Source organism: Bombyx mori, chromosome 9 (genome assembly GCF_030269925.1).
Source record: "Bombyx mori chromosome 9, ASM3026992v2".
NCBI lineage: Eukaryota > Metazoa > Arthropoda > Insecta > Lepidoptera > Bombycidae > Bombyx > Bombyx mori.
This window is the reverse complement of record NC_085115.1, coordinates 728,585-747,309: the sequence shown is the minus strand read 5'-3', so window position 1 is coordinate 747,309 and position 18,725 is coordinate 728,585. Positions and strand designations below refer to the sequence as shown.

At 46.7% G+C, this 18,725-nt stretch overlaps 1 protein-coding gene across 3 annotated transcripts in view; it reads right to left on the bottom strand.

The window, feature by feature from the left end:
- Positions 1-641: 641 nt before the first annotated feature.
- Positions 642-18,725, bottom strand: part of LOC110386857 (myosin heavy chain 95F) — a 58,322-nt gene continuing 40,238 nt past the window's right edge. For 2 of the 3 annotated variants that reach the window (XM_038013057.2, XM_038013058.2), the window contains exons 4-24: positions 17,619-17,748; positions 16,757-16,921; positions 15,137-15,399; positions 14,913-15,062; positions 14,230-14,486; positions 13,987-14,144; positions 13,728-13,892; positions 13,423-13,649; positions 12,636-12,833; positions 12,347-12,571; positions 12,062-12,269; positions 11,495-11,736; positions 11,231-11,343; positions 10,012-10,119; positions 9,635-9,751; positions 9,162-9,254; positions 8,593-8,637; positions 7,365-7,485; positions 3,922-4,039; positions 3,424-3,764; positions 642-3,030 (exon numbers count right to left, since the gene is read on the bottom strand). In XM_038013057.2, the coding sequence (XP_037868985.1) occupies positions 3,427-3,764; positions 3,922-4,039; positions 7,365-7,485; positions 8,593-8,637; positions 9,162-9,254; positions 9,635-9,751; positions 10,012-10,119; positions 11,231-11,343; positions 11,495-11,736; positions 12,062-12,269; positions 12,347-12,571; positions 12,636-12,833; positions 13,423-13,649; positions 13,728-13,892; positions 13,987-14,144; positions 14,230-14,486; positions 14,913-15,062; positions 15,137-15,399; positions 16,757-16,921; positions 17,619-17,748 (3,441 nt within the window). In that variant the 3' untranslated portion in view covers positions 642-3,030; positions 3,424-3,426. The remainder of the gene's footprint in view (positions 3,031-3,423; positions 3,765-3,921; positions 4,040-7,364; positions 7,486-8,592; positions 8,638-9,161; positions 9,255-9,634; positions 9,752-10,011; positions 10,120-11,230; positions 11,344-11,494; positions 11,737-12,061; positions 12,270-12,346; positions 12,572-12,635; positions 12,834-13,422; positions 13,650-13,727; positions 13,893-13,986; positions 14,145-14,229; positions 14,487-14,912; positions 15,063-15,136; positions 15,400-16,756; positions 16,922-17,618; positions 17,749-18,725) is intronic. The other variant, XM_038013059.2, reaches the window with a different exon arrangement.

Below are 18,725 nucleotides of genomic sequence, written 5' to 3'. Positions count from 1 at the left end.
CCGCGTTCGCGTAAGTAATTAGCGGTGCCCACGTTTTCGTGTCGCGTCGCTTTGTCAAAGTAGCTTTCCGAGGCTTCCTTAAAATATTTACGCACCGGTGCAAGAATTAGGTCGTCGTGAAGACCTACATTTCTCATATACCATGGTGCTCTGACGGCTATTCTGCAGAAACGGGATTTGATGACTTGGAGGGAGTTAATGTGTGTACGAGCCGCGTGTGCGAACGCTACACTTGCAGTAGCGACCGACGGTCCAGAAGAATATGATTCGGAGCTTGTGTATGTTATTATTTTGAAAATGTCTGAAGGTTTTTGTCAGATCTCTTTTAACCTCTGACAGCTACTGGTACGTTTATTCATAAAAAAGGTAATTTACCATTTGCCAGTTCGTTGGTAGCCTTAAAGGGCTATTACAACTACGCGAGAACCGGTAGGTGAGGCTCAACCTACAGGAACTTGATAACACTAGCAAGAGCAGTGCTTAGCTTATCACTGCAAGGGAGCGGTGTATTTTATGGCAGCAATCTTCAATTCAGCAACACAGGAGTCATTGGGATAATTAGAAGGCGAATTAGGTGAAGGGTCCTACAGGAAAAGTCTTACGCTTAGAGCATGCATCATGAATTCAATAAAACAATACAATTCTAAAGTGATTTTACATTTATTTGGTAATAAGGCATGGTGTATACAGGCCACGTAGCTGCGGTCATGATAAGGCACTTTCTTCCACTTGTTGTACTGGATTGTACTTATTAAGGAATGTTGGAATACTGTTAATAAAAATATACTTTAATAAATAACAGATCAGTCCTCACACCACTTTTCAATAACCATGCACTGTACACTTAGGACGAAAAGCTCTCTAAAATTAAATTAAGAATTTTAAAATAGTTTTTCACAATATATATAGTATGTTTTATTGGTCGCATGTTTGATTGGCTATATGATCACAAGAATTTGTTTTAATATAGCGGTAGAAGATTATTTCGTTCCGCGAAAATAAGTGCATAAAAATTAATAAAATAAAATATTTAAACTCAATTGTTTTGGGAGGATGTAGAATCTTACTTTTTGCTTTTAGCTAACTATTGTGTCTTAGTTATTGTTAAGGCTCCGATATAGTTTCGAACAAATGCTTCTTAAAATAAAATAAATTACATAATATCCACACTGTAGACCAATGACACAAAATAATTTTTTTTTAAAATATCTAAAGCGTGGACTTTAATTTTATTATTTACTATAAATTGTCCAAGAGCCTTGAAAATAAACAACAAAAACTATTTTTAGATATTAATAAAACATTGTCAAGTTTATAATATTTTCACACAAGTTGTTCTTCTGCGAACCAGGATGGACAATGGGAACTGAATCTATCTTAGTACAGGAGAAACATTTTGATTTTAATTGCTTAATTTAAATGTATCAAATGAATGAATACAAAAATATTATTCAAAACGTTTAGAAAACGATTTGAATAATATTTTTCTTTTAAAACAAAATATTACAGGAATAATTTATTTTTGAACTTAAATATAATTAAATACTAAAGTTTCACTGAACTCTACTAGCTTCTGATTTTGTAAAAAGTAAACTATAGTATTTTTTCCTCAACATAATTACAGCATAATAAAAAATAAGTGCTTTTTAGGAATGCTTTTTCTGTTTAAATAAATTAAAATTGATTTTATAAATACCAATGCCTTTTACTAACATATTTACTTACTGATCACAGTATTTATATTAAATAGAAAAAACGAACACGCTATTCTTCGATGTTAAGTGCCTAAGACTTTTGGAGATTTCGCTTTCACATAATGAGGTCGAGGTATCTGAACAAAAGTATGATTCGCGGCAGACCGTAGGGAATGGTCTTCATTCACAATAGCAATCAAGTGTATACTAGTTGTTAAAATTTGTTAGGTAGCTAAATGCTCTGTAATTCTTATAACTATTCTAAAAAAATTGTCGGTCATTCTATTGGTTTATTTTCAAGACCAAATTTTAGTGAATCGATTTCAAATGCAATTATTCTGTCCCTCCCGAGTTGGCCCTCCGCCCCACGCCTGTACAGCACTCGATTTTTGTTTATTTCACATTACATTTTTATATGAACATTCAATTAATATTCAATCAACTCATTTGAACTTTAAAATATACATTAAATGCATCAGTTTGATTTTGTAACTTTTATGATACGGAATGTTTAAAATTTCATAGAATCTTTAAAATATCACTTCATTTTTGTATATAGGGATCAATAAATAATATTTTATACTAATGTAAATACAACAGGTATGTATAATATTTTATGTAAATCATTAAGTTAGTGCAATTTAATTGTACTACGTTTTCACTATCACCTAGGAACGTGTTTAGGCACATCGTAAAGCATTAAATTCCATTTTTATATTTTCATATTATGATTATGGGCGTGATGACAAAATATTTTATTTTAGCATCCCTGAAAATAAAAACAGGTTTCACCTAAGTTCTTTTTTTCCGTGCCGGGTCATGTTTATAGATGACTGGAATGATTATTAAGCATAACTATGCACTCGAATTCGTAATTTTAAATAAACGCAATGTAAGACTCGATACATTGCGGGCTCACCAGCTCGACATGATGACCATATCGGTTCTCGCACATCCTGCACGGGCGAGCACTACCGGGAGCTCTGCTGCTCTTGTTATCATTCCATTTTAACTACATTATTACTAATTAGCGATGCTATTCAAATTCCAGTTACCTATGCCCTTAAAATAATATTTATTAGTCGAAAATACACAGGCACTTGTTAACGAAATAAGTTTTAGTTCAACATTATTACCGTACGGTTTGTTCGCCCACGAAACAAACAATTCTCAAAGCTATTTCCAAATAACATTGTGGCTCGCTTCGTTTTAGTTTAGAAAATGATAATCTACAACTTATAAATAATATTGACGTAACTACGAGTACTCGATTGCGGCTAAGGTCTTCTGAACATATCACTACTTTTCTTTGTTATTTCTTCCGAAACGATCAATTCTGTAATGTAAAATATGTCTGTTATATAGCTATACCTCTACGATAATTAGTAAATTATTATTACAGAGACACGTAATGTTTCAGCGTCTTGAGGGGAAGTGCATTTTTTTTCTTTCTTTTCCCTACTAATGCTGATAGCCTTGAGAGGCTATTTCAGCTTCTCCTTGACGTGTAGAGGAGCTCTCGGGGCTCAAACCGGAGTACTGCTAGGGCGACCCTAGCAAAAGCAGTGCTTCGCAGAATCTACCACCGGATCGGAAACGCGACCCACTGAGAAGATCCGGCGAGAAACTCAGTGTCTATGGGTCAATTTACTCGATGACGGACGACGACCGGAAGGAGGGTGACCGGAGTAGTGTACTGGCGCGGCGTGTGCGTGTACTGGCTACTCACGTGCTAGCGGGGCGGCGGCGCGTAGGCGGGCCCGCCGTGCGCGGTCCACTGGCGCTCGAACTCGTGCGGCAGTATCTCGGCGCCGCGCTTGCGGGTGAGGCCGGTCTCGTCGAGGCTGAGCTCGCACATCTGCATGTCGTCGGCGCCGGCGCGCAGCAGCACGGGCGTCTTGTCGGGGTGCAGCTCCATCTGCCGCGCCACGTACTGCCCGTCGAAGTGCGCGTACCACCAGCCGCGCGTGCCGCCGTCGCCCCCCGCCCCTCCGCGGACGAACGGTATGCGGAAGTAGCGGTGGCGGGCGCCTAGGATATCGCCCTTCTGCAGTACGCGAGGACTCTTCGCTGCAAACATGCAAAAAATCACATAAATCGTGCAGACACCCCCACGGGGGGAGATCACACCGTGTGTCTACCGCCCGTCGCTGTGAACAGAGCACGTTTACTAGAGAAGGGCACTAGCAGCTGAGTGGTTATGTCGGTGCTGTGTGCGTGCAGTTACCGGCGTCCATGACGGACTGCGGCGCCCGCTCCTGCTCGTGCAGCGTGGACTTGCGCGCGTTCTTCGCCTTCCACGCGTGGTACACCTTCAGGCGGCGGTGGAACTCGTGTCTGCAGGCCTGCGCGGGGAGACAACGCGGTTAGACAGCGGCTAACGTCACGTTGCACGTTAGCGAACACTCGTTACAAATACGCATCCATTTCGAATTCACTGCGGCTGGGCGTACGTACACGCACGGTATAATCACGCACGTGCACATGTATTCTATTGATTGTTTACCGGTAAAATGGGGTGATTAGGGACAAATTCCAGCTTGATGAACAATTTTAAGGTAGTTGTTCGTGTTTAAAATTCTATATCAGGATCAAAATGATTGAGTCTTGGGGTATCTTTGTTATCCAATTTAAAACTATGCAATTAGCATTCCAGTTTAAGCAAAAAAAGCAAAAATAGGTGCTATCCCTATTTACCCGGAAATTGCGGTTAATGGGAACGAAATTAGTTTTAATAGAGAAATTTGCTAAGGGTGGTACTGCTTGCTTTTAAGTTATTTATTTATTTAGTTGCACCAACAAAGTGATCATCAATAAAAAACATTGAAAAACTGACAAAAGTACATAGCAGATGTCACCTCAATTATAGGTGCAATCGACAGTGCATTGACAACAAAAATAAAAAAAAATATATAACTAAAACTTGATTACATTTAATTACTTATGATTAATTTATATTTACTTGGGAAATGATCCGCGACAGATTTTTCCTGTAAGTTGTGAGACAAAAACATTTATTTCATCACTTAAAATTAGTTCAGCGCAATCGGACAACTCCGAATGAACATCGACGGAGACCGCGCTAGTGGACATTATTGTAGTCCCAAAGGATTCTGTTTAAGGGAGAGTAAGCACCTAAATTCGAACGAGCGGGCTTTCTTATAAACGGTTTATATTTCTTTATTCTTGGTAAATACTTAGGGGCTGATATTTTTATCTGGGTTAAGAGATTAGGTGTGTCGGTTATTCCATGGATTAATCAGGTGAATACCCCCACTGAACAAATATTAATATTATACTTTATTTTGTATTACTTAGACATTTTTGTACACCTTGAGATTTCATTGTTCTTGTTACATGTCTGTGCAAAACCGACTTACTTATGTTAAATTGCTTAGCTATTTCAACTAAAGACTTATTACCAATTTCATAGGCTTCTATTGCTGTTTTTAATATTAAGGGATCATATCGGTGGCGCGAGTGAACCAGAACAAATTGCCAACATGTTCAAGGAACGCTTCTTTGTAAAATCTACTTTAGGACTCGCTGGGTCGGTGCTTGATATTGAGCACGGCAGGGAAATTGGAGTGGAATTTACGTCTAAGGATGTTAAAAAGACAATTAGGTCAATGTCACGTGGTAAGTCTCCGGGACATGACGGGCTCAGCATTGAGCACCTGCGTTATGCGGGCGTGCACATCTCTAGGGTTCTCTCAATGCTGTATAACATTTGTGTAGGTCATAGTTATTTGCCAAGGGAAATGATACGAACAGTAGTTGTACCAATAGCTAAAAATAAGACTTGCAGATAGCGGTAACTATAGGCCTATCTCACTAGCTACTGTTATATCCAAGGTGTTGGACAGTATGCTTAACTTTGAACTAAATAAATATGTAAATCTTCATGATAACCAATTCGGATTCCGTTCAGGTTTGTCGACAGAGAGTGCAATCTTAAGTCTTAAGCATGCTGTCAAATACTACACGCGGCGAGGAACACCTGTTTACGCCTGCTTTCTCGATCTGTCCAAGGCGTTTGATTTGGTTTCCTATGACCTCTTGTGGAAAAAGTTGGAAAATATTAAACTACCCACGGAAATAAACAACATTCTCAAGTTTTGGTATGGGAACCAGATCAACAATGTGCGATGGGCTGGGGCTTTGTCTCTTCCGTATAGGTTGGAGTGTGGGGTGAGACAGGGGGGGTTGAGCTCGCCTACGCTCTTCAACCTGTATATGAACGAGCTGATCGGCGAGCTCAGTAAGACCAGGATTGGTTGTTTCATAGACGGGGTATGCGGAAACAACATCAGCTATACAGACGATATGGTGCTGCTGAGCGCGTCTATCTGTGGCCTAAGGCAACTTGTTTCTTTGTGTGAGGGATACGCCAAATCACACGGTTTGGTGTACAACTGTAAAAAGTCGGAGATCATGGTCTTTGAGACCAGGGGTGGGACGCATGATAAGATACCTCCCGTAGTACTCAACGGAACGCCATTGACAAGAGTTTATAAATTTAAATATCTCGGCCATGTGTTGACCCCTGATCTCAAAGATGATGAAGAAATCGAACGAGAGCGGAGAGCGTTGTCGGTTAGAGCAAACATGATAGCTCGCAGGTTTGCACGGTGTTCACTTAAAGTCAAGGTCACCCTCTTTAGGGCCTACTGTACTAACTTTTACACGTGCAGCTTGTTGGCTGGATATACTCAAAGATCGTACAACGCTCTCCGTGTTCAATATAATAACGCGTGTATACTAGGGTGCTGGTGGTGCTGCCCCGCTTTTGTAGCGCATCAGGGATGTTTGCAGACGCGCACATATATTGTTTTTACGCTACCATGCGTAAGAGGGGTGCATCTCTGGTAAGCAGAGTGAGGGCCAGCTCCAAGCAGGCTGGACTGTGTATACATGGGTCGCTGTGGTGCCATCTCCCATGGGATGTTACGACAGTAATTCATTGTGATGTAAATATAACTACTAACATAGGTGTAAGTCTTACTAACAATTTGTATGAGTCATGGTTACTTGCAATAAAAACATTATTATTATTATTATATCTCTTATAAGGCTTTGCACTCTTTGATACGTACGCGCGAGGCATATCTAAAAATAGAAAATAATACGTAACTGATAATATAAATATTTGCCAAACAATAAAATAATACTGCATTGATAATTTTGAATAAAATTTCTAGACAAAAACATCATGAATAAACCAGATTCTTACCAACTCATTAAAAAAAGATTGTTATAACTACGTAGATAACACTACAAACCTGTACCTATTTACACTTAGGTCGTTCCCATTTAACTTATTCTCATCCCAATTGACCCCTTTCTGGTTGTTATTTGTACCTGAGACGTCCCAATTATTCCCAAAAACAACAGATTTTTACATGTATTTTTATATTATGAAAAAATATTAACAACTGAGACTTACCTTTAATATATATGATGGTTCAAACACTAAATAACAAACAAAAAATGGGAGATTTTGCAACGATTTAAAATCTAATATTGAGCATCGAAAGATTTTCCTGGTTTTTTCCCCATTCACCTCTCAATCCCTAATCACCCCATTTTACGGTATGTTTTATTTACATAGAGATAAAGTTAGATAGGACAGAAGCTTCAATGGAGAGCGTTAAGTGCGAGCGGACCGACCTCGAGCAGCTCGATGTCGCAGGAGGTGTTGATGGTGTCTCTGAGCTCGGAGTACTTCCACTTGGAGAGGTCGTGCTTCTGCTTGCCGTGCGCGGCCTGCTGCAGCCGCACGCGCTCCGACCTGCGGCACCCGGCACTCAACCAATCGTTCAGCTAACTAAACACTTGTCACGACTAGCTACTCACTACACTACTGTGTGCTTACTGCGAGATTTTTAACGTTGTCGATAGCGTAAAAGTTAGCTCATATTGGTATGGAATGGGATCGTTTGCGTACGTTTGCCGCTAGGGGCGCTGTTCCAACTGCATACAAAGTTGGATTAACTTTTACGCTATAGAGAACGTTAAGAAACTCGCACTAAGCGCACTGTTTAATATAAATTCCCCATTCGCTTAGTACGTGTTTGTGCGACCGACGACCCAAAACTAGCAACTAATAGTTTAGTAATTGAGCAACACTTCAGATATATCAATGTTAGAATTTTTATAATAAACGTATTGGTGTAGAATTTTATAATTTATTTCAATAGCGTATTAATGTTAGTGATGCATAACAGGCATGCTATACCAGTGATACCGAGTTGCTAAGTAAATATATAATACAATAAATATAATGAAAAATATCATATAAAACATGCTGAAATAAATCGATGATTTAATTCAATAATGAATCAGTCTTTGTAGGAACAATGAGAGGTCGCAAATAAGATTGTGTATAAAAAAAGAGATTTCACTTTCAACTCTCTGACCTTGTTATTGCCAATTCGTTAAATTAAAAGTTTGTTTTGTTGCCTTATTGAATTAGATCAGTGCAATGTTTAGAAGCCTAGACACAGTACAGCAGAGACAGGTAGGGTTGGTGCGGTAGGAAGCCATCGCCGGTAGGGTTAGCACAGCGGCGCGGGGCTCCCGCAGCGTCGGCGCCGGACTCCTACACTTCGCCCCATGTACACTACCCGTCAGGGTTCACTATTTTCATTTATTTATTTGCGATTACAGGGTAAAGTTTTAGTGACCCATCATGAAAGTAGTGTTAGATTAACCAAACACGTCTTTGTTATGGAGCACTTAGGGACTGTTATTTAAAAGATATAATGACATTTGTCCTCAGTACTGTTCGTACTTGTTTAGAGGTCAGCCGACCCAGTGAGGGTCATTGGGACAAGGACCGGCGCAGACGTCAAGGGAGCCCCACGGGGAGCGTTTGGGGTTCGCCCCCACTCAGTACCTGTTCAACTTATTCTCTCCGTTCAGTGCCTCCGCCGGGGGGAAGCTGTGCGAGATACATCACATCATTACAATCTCGCTCTACTGTCGGGTTTACCGACTTTAACTTTGAAGTTCAACTTCTGTTTACTGGTTCGAATGTGAACACAATTACTTATGTCGCTAATGTTATGGAAATAGCTCTCTGTACCTAAAGAAGTTTAACTTCTCTTTTGTTATCGACCGATAGGTAGAGCCAATACACATCGGAATGCTAACGCGGGACTCCAGAGACGAGGTTGAAAGTTGGGCCGGCCCTCTCGGCTCGCAACGGAGTGACACTTCTGTCCCTGTCTCGAAGGACAAATCCACGACGTGATGTTTACGGGCATCGGCAGTCGCTTAACATCAAGTCTCCTATCTACGCGAATAACAAAATATATATTCTTCATCTTTTAGTCAACGGCCTAATGTGCGAAGTGTCCAGCTGGAAGCTATGTACAGGAAGAGGTCGCACACCGGCTCGCGGGACCGTGACGGCTCGTCGACATGAGCCTATGTTGTTGTGTGGGGGAGGGGGTGGGGGCGCACCTGCGCAGTTGCGGCGGGGAGCCCTCCACGTGTCCGTTGGTCTCCCGGGCGAGGCGCAGCGCCATCTCGTGGTCCCGGCGCTCCTGCTCCAGCCTGCACACGACAGTCGCCTTAGTGTCGCATCACTATACTGTTTCATTTGTGCCTCGAGTTTTACTTTTATTGTTAGAAAATTGTACTTAGAACGTATATTCTGATGTAAAGAGATATAAATCTAATTTTTTAAGATTGTTTAGTTGAGATCTCCTTGGAGGAGCACCGTCTTGAACTGTCATTAGGTTTAGTGCTCAAACTATTTAAACTAAAATTAATTAAAGTTTGACGTCATCGTCAGGTTTGAGCCCCGTAAGCTCAACTACTAGCCCGGTGATGCTGACATGATCTCCCCAGAGTCTAGACCATCAACTTAGGTAGGAAAAAAAAGTTCGTGATCGTTCGTGAAAGACACAATCACAAGTGAAAGGCGCAGTTACCGGTCCCGGTCGGTGCGGTCCTGCTGCAGCGGGTCGATGACGTCAGCGGCGACGTCGGCCGGCTGCTGGTGACGCAGACGCTCCTCTTCCTTGCGCCGCGCCTCCATCTCCGCTTTCCTGGTAACCGACAACGAATATTCTGGATCAAGTGAAGCAAGTTTATTTGCTAACAAAGTTGGTCGTATATATTGAACCACATATGTACGTCATAAAGAATGACCAATCTAGCGGTCTAAGTTTCAGCACCACACAGAGAACAGAGGCAGGGAGCCCAGTGGACAGGGGCAGGAGGACCGGGGGCAGGGGCAAGGGAGTCCGTCGGGGGGGTTGGTTCATCTCGCAAAATAACAGAATGTACTCAGAGAGTTGAAACCCACAGCCTCCTGTTCTCCTCCTCCTGTCGGATCTTCTCCTGCTCGATGCGCTTCGCTTCCTCGGCGGCTCGGATCTCCGCTTCGATCTTGCGAAGTCTCTCTTGTTCCTCCCTGCAACGATAACGTTATCGAGTCAGTACTACCGCTTCACCAACACCTAATCCGGGATTCGGATGCGGGAACCCTTTAGCTGTTGCCAGCAGATTCCTCGAACTCATTTAGTACAGGTGTCAGTTTATCAATGACCTTCTCCTGCCTACATTATTGTGTTACGTGGTGGTATAGCACAGAGACGCTCGCCCTTTCACGCATAACGTTCGGAGGTCCCCGTTACACAGGGGAACAGCCGTGAAGCCGTAGCTCAATCCTCACACAGGAAGACACGTCGCGCCGATTTCGTTTACTTTTTTTTTCTACCTAAGCTGATGGTCTTGAGAGACCATATCAGTGTCGTCGGGCTAGTAGATAAGATCACGGGGCTCAAACCTGACCTTGTCACTAACATGAACCCTAGCAAGAGCAGTGCTTCGCAGAATTTACCACCGGATCGAAAACTGAGAAGATCCGGCGAGAAACTCAGTGGGTTAATTTACTCGTCGAGCCCTTCGTCGCAAGTGACTGGTTCGACGAGAACGATGACCGGTGCTTGAGGTACCTAAAAGCACCGTTACTGGATTGAGCCACTATGAGAGGGTTTTTGTGTCGTGCCGCTTTATCGAAAAGGGGTGTTTAGTAGTTAGATTAAGAAAAGCATAAGACGAATTTGCAAGTTAGTCGACAGATAACAGTTACTCTAACATCGGCGTCAGTGATGAGCAAGATCTAAGCGCTTTTATTGTCTCTGTGTGTCCGCGTAACGGAATCTTAGAACGTGATATCACCCATTTTAAAGCGTCGGATTGAGATTTGGCGCAATAATATTGCACCGCTACGATCAACGCCACCTGGCGTCACATAGCAGCAACGGACATAGAAATATGGAAATGTCCTAGAAAATTCGGGAGAGTTCCGTGTAATAGTGATACTTTGGATGCCGCGATTAGAATACAGAATAGATTACGTCACAACGCAACAATCTGTTGTCACATAACAGATGCGCTAAAAAGTCGACTCTTCCTCACTGTAGGGTGTAAGGAAGAATCGCGCCGGGGGGCGGGGGCACCGCGGGGGGCGGGGGTACCGCGGGGGGCGGGGGTACCGCGGGGGTCGGGCGGGGTCCTACCTGTTCTTCTGTTCGACTACGGCCTTCTGTATCGCATTCATCTGTACTTCGACTTCTTTGGACAGTGTGGCCTGCATGCTGTCCAGCTGCTCGCGGGACATGTGCTCGTTGTCCTGTTGGGAACAGTCAGTTAGTCGTCGGCCCGACACCCAGTACACTTCCACGTTACAAAATTTATTGATAATGAGTTATATAAAATTAAAATTAGTCCCATTAGGTTTAAATAGCAATAGAAAGTCTGCAGTCATGCATTGAGATGCGGACCTTGACGGCGCGGGCGGCGTCGTCCAGCCGGCGGGCCAGCGCGTCGAGCGCGGGGTGCGCGGCGGGCGGGGCGGGGCGCAGGCTGGCGAGCGCGCGCCGCATGTCGACCAGGTTGTGTCGCAGCGCGGCGAGCTGGCGCAGCGCGGCCAGGCGCGGGCGGTGGCGGCGCCGCACCACGTGCCCGCGCACGCACTTCTGGATCAGCACCAGGCACGAGCGCCGGTACACTATCTTATTCTTCACTGCAAAAGTACATTTGTATTCGCATTTTTTGTTTGTTCGACCTTTTTTATATCAGACCTGGTGTGGTCCTTCTACAGATTTCCTACGTCTCAGAGGCGCGCGGTGCGTGTGAGAATCGATGGCCGGACATGTTAAAGACCCACCCACTAAGCGACATCTGATCTCCGTCCGACACAAAGCCCGGGGGACGGCTCGGTACGCAGAGAAATGAGCTTTCCCTCTTTTGTTCCACCGCTCGCCTCGGCAGGGTGGTGGACTCGCGGAAGTTAAGCATCGCCTTCCAGGACGCGTCGGCAACTAAAACGCACCACAGTGAGTACTCACATTTGATAATGGAAAGCACAGCGAAGATGCTCTTCCTCCAGCGCGACCTGACGAGCCACGTCAGCACGTTCTTGACGACGGCCTGCAGCTCGTGCGGCTCGGAGCGCAGCAGCGCGTCCAGCTCGCTGTACTTGCCGGGGCGGAAGAACACGCGGCTCACGCCCAGCTTGAAGTCCTTGTCGGACAGCCCCAGGCTGTGCACCATCGCCTGCACACGCAGCACGCTTGCAATCGTTGTGACTCAAAGCTACCTCACGCGGCGGTGGGTGCGCGGGCGGCGCGTACCTCGCAGAAGGTCCGGGGCGACAGGCTGGCGAGCTGGTGCGGCAGGTGCGGCGCGTAGGTGTGGTGCAGGTGCAGGAAGGGGGCGCGCGAGGGGTAGCCGTGCTCCATGAGCTGCAGCGCGGCGCCGGTGCCGCTGCACTGCAGCTGCGCCAGCACCAGGCCGCCCTCGCCCGCGCCGCCCCGCATGGAGCCGTTGGGCTTGACGCAGCGGACGAACTTCGTGCCCTGCGACACAAGCGGCGTCACACGAGGCCTACGACTGCTGACGGGATACTGGCGCGAGACGTACGTTCTTGCCGAGCTTGTCCATGAGCTGCGCCAGCTGCGCCTGGAACTTGGCGCCGACGGACTGGAAGGCGAGGCGGCCCCGCGCCGGCTCCGCGCCCGCCTCCTCGAACAGCTCGCGCACGAAGGCGCTGTCCGACTCCTGCATGAGCACGCCCAGGGACGCGTGCAGGGCGTCGTTGTTCTTCTCGATGAACTGCCCCTGTCGGCGGAAGTCTACATTTAAAGGCCGACCGGTCTCTGTGTGCCACTGGACTGGGACACAGAACAAATCAATTGAATTTTTATTTAAATCGTTGTCGACTTGGGCTCGTGTTCGGACATTTGTGTTGTGCGCATGCCGTTGTGTGTGCGGGTGCGCGTGTGTGTATGTGCGTGCGCGCGTATGTGAGTGCGTGCGGGGGTGAGTGCGTTCGCGAGTGTGTACGTGCAAGTGTGTGTACGTGCGCGTGTATGTGCGTGTACGTGTGTGCGTGCGCGTGTATGTGCGTGTACGTGTGCGTGCACGTTGCTGTACGTGCGCGTGTATGTGCGTGTACGTGTGTGCGTGCGCGTGTATGTGCGTGTACGTGTGCGTGCACGTTGCTGTACGTGCGCGTGTATGTGCGTGTACGTGTGTGCGTGCGCGTGTATGTGCGTGTACGTGTGCGTGCACGTTGCTGTACGTGCGCGTGTATGTGCGTGTACGTGTGTGCGTGCGCGTGTATGTGCGTGTACGTGTGCGTGCACGTTGCTGTACGTGCACGTGTATGTGCGTGTATGTGCATGTACGTGTGCGTGCGCGCGCTGACCGTGCTGTAGCAGACGGCGCCGGCGAAGTGTCGCAGCAGGAAGCCCTCGTGGTCCCGCAGCTCGCGGTGCGCCTTGAGGCGGGAGGAGCGCGGCACGTGCAGGCGCTCGCTGTGCGCGCCCAGCTCCCGGTGCACGCACTCCGTGAAGTGGGACGGCTCCGGCTTGGGCAGCTTGGACTCCTCGTCCAGGTAGTGGAATATGCCGTGGTTCTTGCTCTCGATCAAATCTGCAAACGACGCGTGTTGAGTGATGTGGATGCGGCGACGAGGGCGAGGGGGCGGCGCGAGGGGGGCGGCGCACGTACCGATGCAGTCCTGGTTGTCGACGTACTGTATGTGGGGCACGTTGAGTCCCTCCCGCTTGTACAGCTCCTGCTCGTTCTTGAGAATGCGCTCGTTGAAGAACTGCTGCAGTTTCTCGTTGCAGTAATTTATGCAGAACTGCTCGAAGCTGTTCATCTCGAAGTACTCTGCGCCAGAAGAGAACACGTTACGAATACGAACGAGATCCGGGAGTTAAGAAACAATAAATCAATCCCAAAACTAGTTGATATTCAGGTGTACCGAAGCCGGCGATGTCCAGCACGCCGACGTAGTAGGGCGCGGCGACGGCTGGCACGGCTCGGTTGACGCGGCGCACCACGTGCTCGAACACGCGGCCGTACACCGCCTTGGCCAGCGCGTCGCGGGCGCTGCACGCCTCGTGCGGCTTCAGCGGGACCCTGCGCACAGCGGGACGACTCATTGTAGGGGCGGGCGCGGGGGCGGGTGCGGAGGCGGGGCGGGTTGGGGGGCGGCGGTACCGACATGATGGCGGTGCCCTTGTGGCCGGCGCGCGCGCTCTGCATGAGGCGGGACACGAGGGCGCGGCGCAGCATGTCGGCGGGGACGTGGAAGAGGGCGGCGGCGGCGGCGAGCGCGGGCTCGGCGTGTGCGTGCACGGCGCAGCCCCCGCGCGCGCCGGGCTCCTCGTCGAACGTGATGTTCCCGAGGTGCAGGGCGCCGGCCACGGCCCCGAACACGTCGCGCTTCTCCTCCTCCGACAAGCCGGCGCGACTCAGCGCCTGAATGAAGCATTACTTAAGCTTAATTTCTTTTCAAATAAAATATCATATGATTTACATGAAAACTATTTCACTAGGCACTCTCAGATTGTGCAATCGGATTTTTTAATAATTTTCTAATGTCGGCTGCATTTCTGAGGAGGGACTCGTCCTCCCGCACTACCTGATATCATTTCAATTTATCAATTAGACCACGCGGCAAATCACCCGTTCTGTGGAAACCCTTCGTTACCTAGAATGATTTTAATTGACGCTGGAAGGATCCCGCGGTCTACCCTGCAAGCAGAAGCACGGTCCCCTCCGAGTACGGTGCAGCAGACACCGGTGTGGACTGCTTGCACGTTCCAACCAGCTCGCGTTCCAGAGACACTCCCCGAGAAATCACTCTTACGTCACCGACACAAGGAAAACAGGTTAAACATTCACCTGATTAAGTCTCTGGAAATCTTCATAGTCGTCAAGTATGGGGTCCCGCAGCCCGCCCTTGGCGAGGTGATCTTTACTCTTGCGGTCGGCGCTGATCTTCTTTTCCGAGTCCGGCGTAGTGAAGTACTGGGTGCAGCCGCTCTTGAGGTACTGTCGGGAACAATGAGCGTGAGCAGCTGTAGCTGTGAGGGGGGGCAGGGGTGGGTGGGGGGCGGCGGACTCACGTAGTAGTCGTCTGGCTTGGTGAGGCGCAGGTAGGTGCGCAGGGGGGGCGGCGCGCCGGCACACAGCAGGTAGAACACGTGGTAGTTCCGCTCGGCGGGCGCCTGGCGACACACGCGCGAGCGCTCGAGCAGGTAGTGCGAGATGTGTCCGCCGGTGACGCTGCACGCGCCGCTGAAGTGCACCTCGATGAACTTGCCGAAGCGCGAGCTGTTGTTGTTGCGGGTCGTCTTCGCGTTGCCGAACGCTTCGAGGATAGGGTTCGCTGAAAACATCATCTATTCTATAATAATATATAAATCTACAGTGGTTTTTATGGATGTTCCGTTATAACTACTGAACCATGCATCCGATTGACTTGAAACTTGGTATCCATGTAGAAAATACATGTACTTAATGGATAGGAATATTTATATGAGTGTTGGACTCCCTACACCAGTTGCGGGGGCGTTAATGATAAGACTCTGTGGGGGGGTGATAAATAATAATGTTAATTTTAAATGCCCAGCGAAGCGGACGGGTACAGCTAGTTTATTATAAGTTTGGAAACCCGGGAGAGGGAGTCTGGGTACAAATTTTAAAGTAAAACTTTTATTACATCGTCTCAAACTGTTTCGTCTGTGTGTTGCATGTCGCGTGACGGTCGGCCGCGGAGTAGGGATAAGGTGAAAGACGCTCGTCAGAGCAGCCAAGGCCAATATGGCGGCGCCTATAGTTCGCAGCAGCTGACCGTGTAGTGTATTATAGATTATTACTCATTTGTGCCAGTGCTCCACGCTATTTTGTTTGTTTTTGTCAGTGTTTAATGTAAATGTTGTTTGTCAGAGTTAAATGTCTGTAATGCGAAAAAAGTTTCACTTTTACCGTAGTTTCATAAAATCACACAATCCTTTTTTACGTTTTTTGCGTAAACCTATACATTCTAGTTCCTACTAAAATTCTTCATTACTTACGCATAATAATGATATAGCGTTCCCCCAATACTCATTCAGATTTGACAGGACTCATCGATCACAACGAAAAGTTCGACGAGCCACTTGGTTTCTCACCGGATCTTTCTAGTGGATCGCGATTCCGATCCGGTGGTAGGTTCTGCCAAGCACTGCTCTTGCTAGGGCCAGTGTTAGCAAATATTCTCAGGCTGAGCCCGTGAGTTCTCACCTACCCGTACACGCATAGCTAGAGTGGCTCTTTAAACTACCAACGAATAACTAGGGGAAAAAGTGTCTCATTCTTTTTTTTTTATTGCTTATGTAGGTGGACGAGCTCACAGCCCACCTGGTTTTACGTGGTTACTGGAGCCCATAGACATCTACAACGTAAATGTGCCACCCATCTTTAAATATAAGTTCTAAGATTTCAGTATAGTACCCTTCAAACCGAAACGCATTACTGCTTCACGGCAGAAATAGGCGGGGTGGTGGTACCCACCCACGCGGACTCACAAGTGGTCCTACCACCAGTTTTAGCAAATGCTCTCAGGTTTAACCCATGAGCTCACCTACCCGTCCGGGCGTAGCTGGGGTGGCCATTTAAGCTACCAGCGAATAACTAGGGGGGGAAAGTGTCTCATTCTTACCAATGAAGTTGATATTAGCTAGAGTTTGCCGGTAGCACCTTACCGTCTAGTAGCTTCTGTTCGACGGGCCCCGCGCTCTTGGCCCACAGCTCGCACAGGTACTTGAGGATGTACTTGGTGGACTCCGTCTTGCCGGCGCCGGACTCGCCCGACACGATTATGGATTGCGACTGCTTGAACGCTTTCATGTCTCTGAACGCTTTGTCGGCTGCGGAACGAAATCACTATTCACACAGATCGTTACGTGCTGATCCTAGTACACGCATAATATACAGATGCAACTCGGGATGAGTTATTGCTTCTGGCACTAGCTTGTTTGCTGTGTAGTACTAGTAAGATACGTTCGTGATATTTTACATGTTTATATTTCGGTGATTAAAAATGGCTTATCTAAAAACACATCACCGGCTTTGACTGACTGACTCGGTAGTGCAATGTTAGCGCCCCTGACTGTTACGCTAAGGGTCGTGGATTCGATTCCCACATCGGGTAAACATTCGTGTTATGAACAGTTTGTTTGCTCTTTTTCTGGATGTTTATCCATGTATATATTTAAATATACATAAATCTGCATGTTAGTTTCTGACATCCATAAGATAGGGAATCCTAATTTGGGCCTTGCGTGATTTTTTCCCAGTAATCTATTTATTTATTACTATTTATTGTATACAGAAGCGAATGAGTTCAGGGTCCATCTCATGTTGATTGGTTACCGGAGCTATAGACATCATAACGAGAATGCCACCCAGCTTGAAACATTAAGTGGAATTCTCCATAGTATCGTTTGACGGTTATCCCAGCTTTTAATCGGGAACGCATGACTGCTTCGCGGCAAAAATTAGCAAGACGGTGGTCCTACTTCAGCGGGCTTCCAATACGCCTTATCGTCACTTCGTTATACGTACCGATAGCAAAAACATGAGGCGGAAGTTGTCCCAAAGATTTCCCTTGATACATTTTTATCGTGTTCGAAGAATACAGATCTGCTATTTCTTTGTAAGGATTTACCGCCAGTAGAATATTCGCCACATACGTCTGAAATTCAATCGTGAAATATTACAATGTAAGCTTAGTTCTACTTAAGCTTAGTTCTATTATGTGATGTGTCGATGAGGTTAGGCCGATAGGCGATAATCTTGAAAGTTATTGCTTCAGCTGATAGAGGCGTTACACCAGTCATTGGCTATTCGGTAATTATACCGTACTATAAAGTAATGAGTTCACGGTCCAACTTGAGACGGGAGGTCGTAAGGTAATGTTACTCTCAGATTTTTTTAATCAGAACGGATATATGCTTCCTTTTTTTATTGCTTAGATGTGTGGACGAGCTCACAGCCCACCTGGTGTTAAGTGGTTACTGGAGCCCATAGACATCTACAACGTAAATGCGCCACACACCTTGAGATATAGTTCTAAGGTCTCAGTATTAGTCACAACGGCTGCCCCACCCTTCAAACCGAAACGCATTACTGCTTCACGGCAGAAATAGGCGGGGCGGTGGTACCTACCCGTGCGGACTCACAGGACGTCCTACCACCAGTGATTACGCAAATTATAATTTTGCGGGTTTGATTTTTATTGCACGATGTTATGCCTTCACCTTGGAAGTCAATCGTGAACATTTGTTGCGTACGTATTTCATTAGAAAAATTGGTACCCGCCTGCGGGATTCGAACACCGGTGCATCGCTCGATACGAATGCACCGGACGTCTTATCCTTTAGGCCACTACGACTTCGACGACTTCCTACACCCTATGAAGTTGGATCGATTTTGGTGACACAACTTTTACTACCGGTTTTATGAGTGGTTACCGTCGCCCATGAACTTCAGCAATGCCAGGGGCAGATCCAAGCTGTTGCCTACCGTTAGCCTACCTCGTTTGAAGAAGGACATGTCATAGCGCTCGGGAAACACCGTGAAGGGGAGCTCATTCCAAAGCCGGATGGTACGTGCCAAAAAATACCTTTGGAAACGCACTGTGAATGAGCGCAGTGGCTCCAGATAGTATGG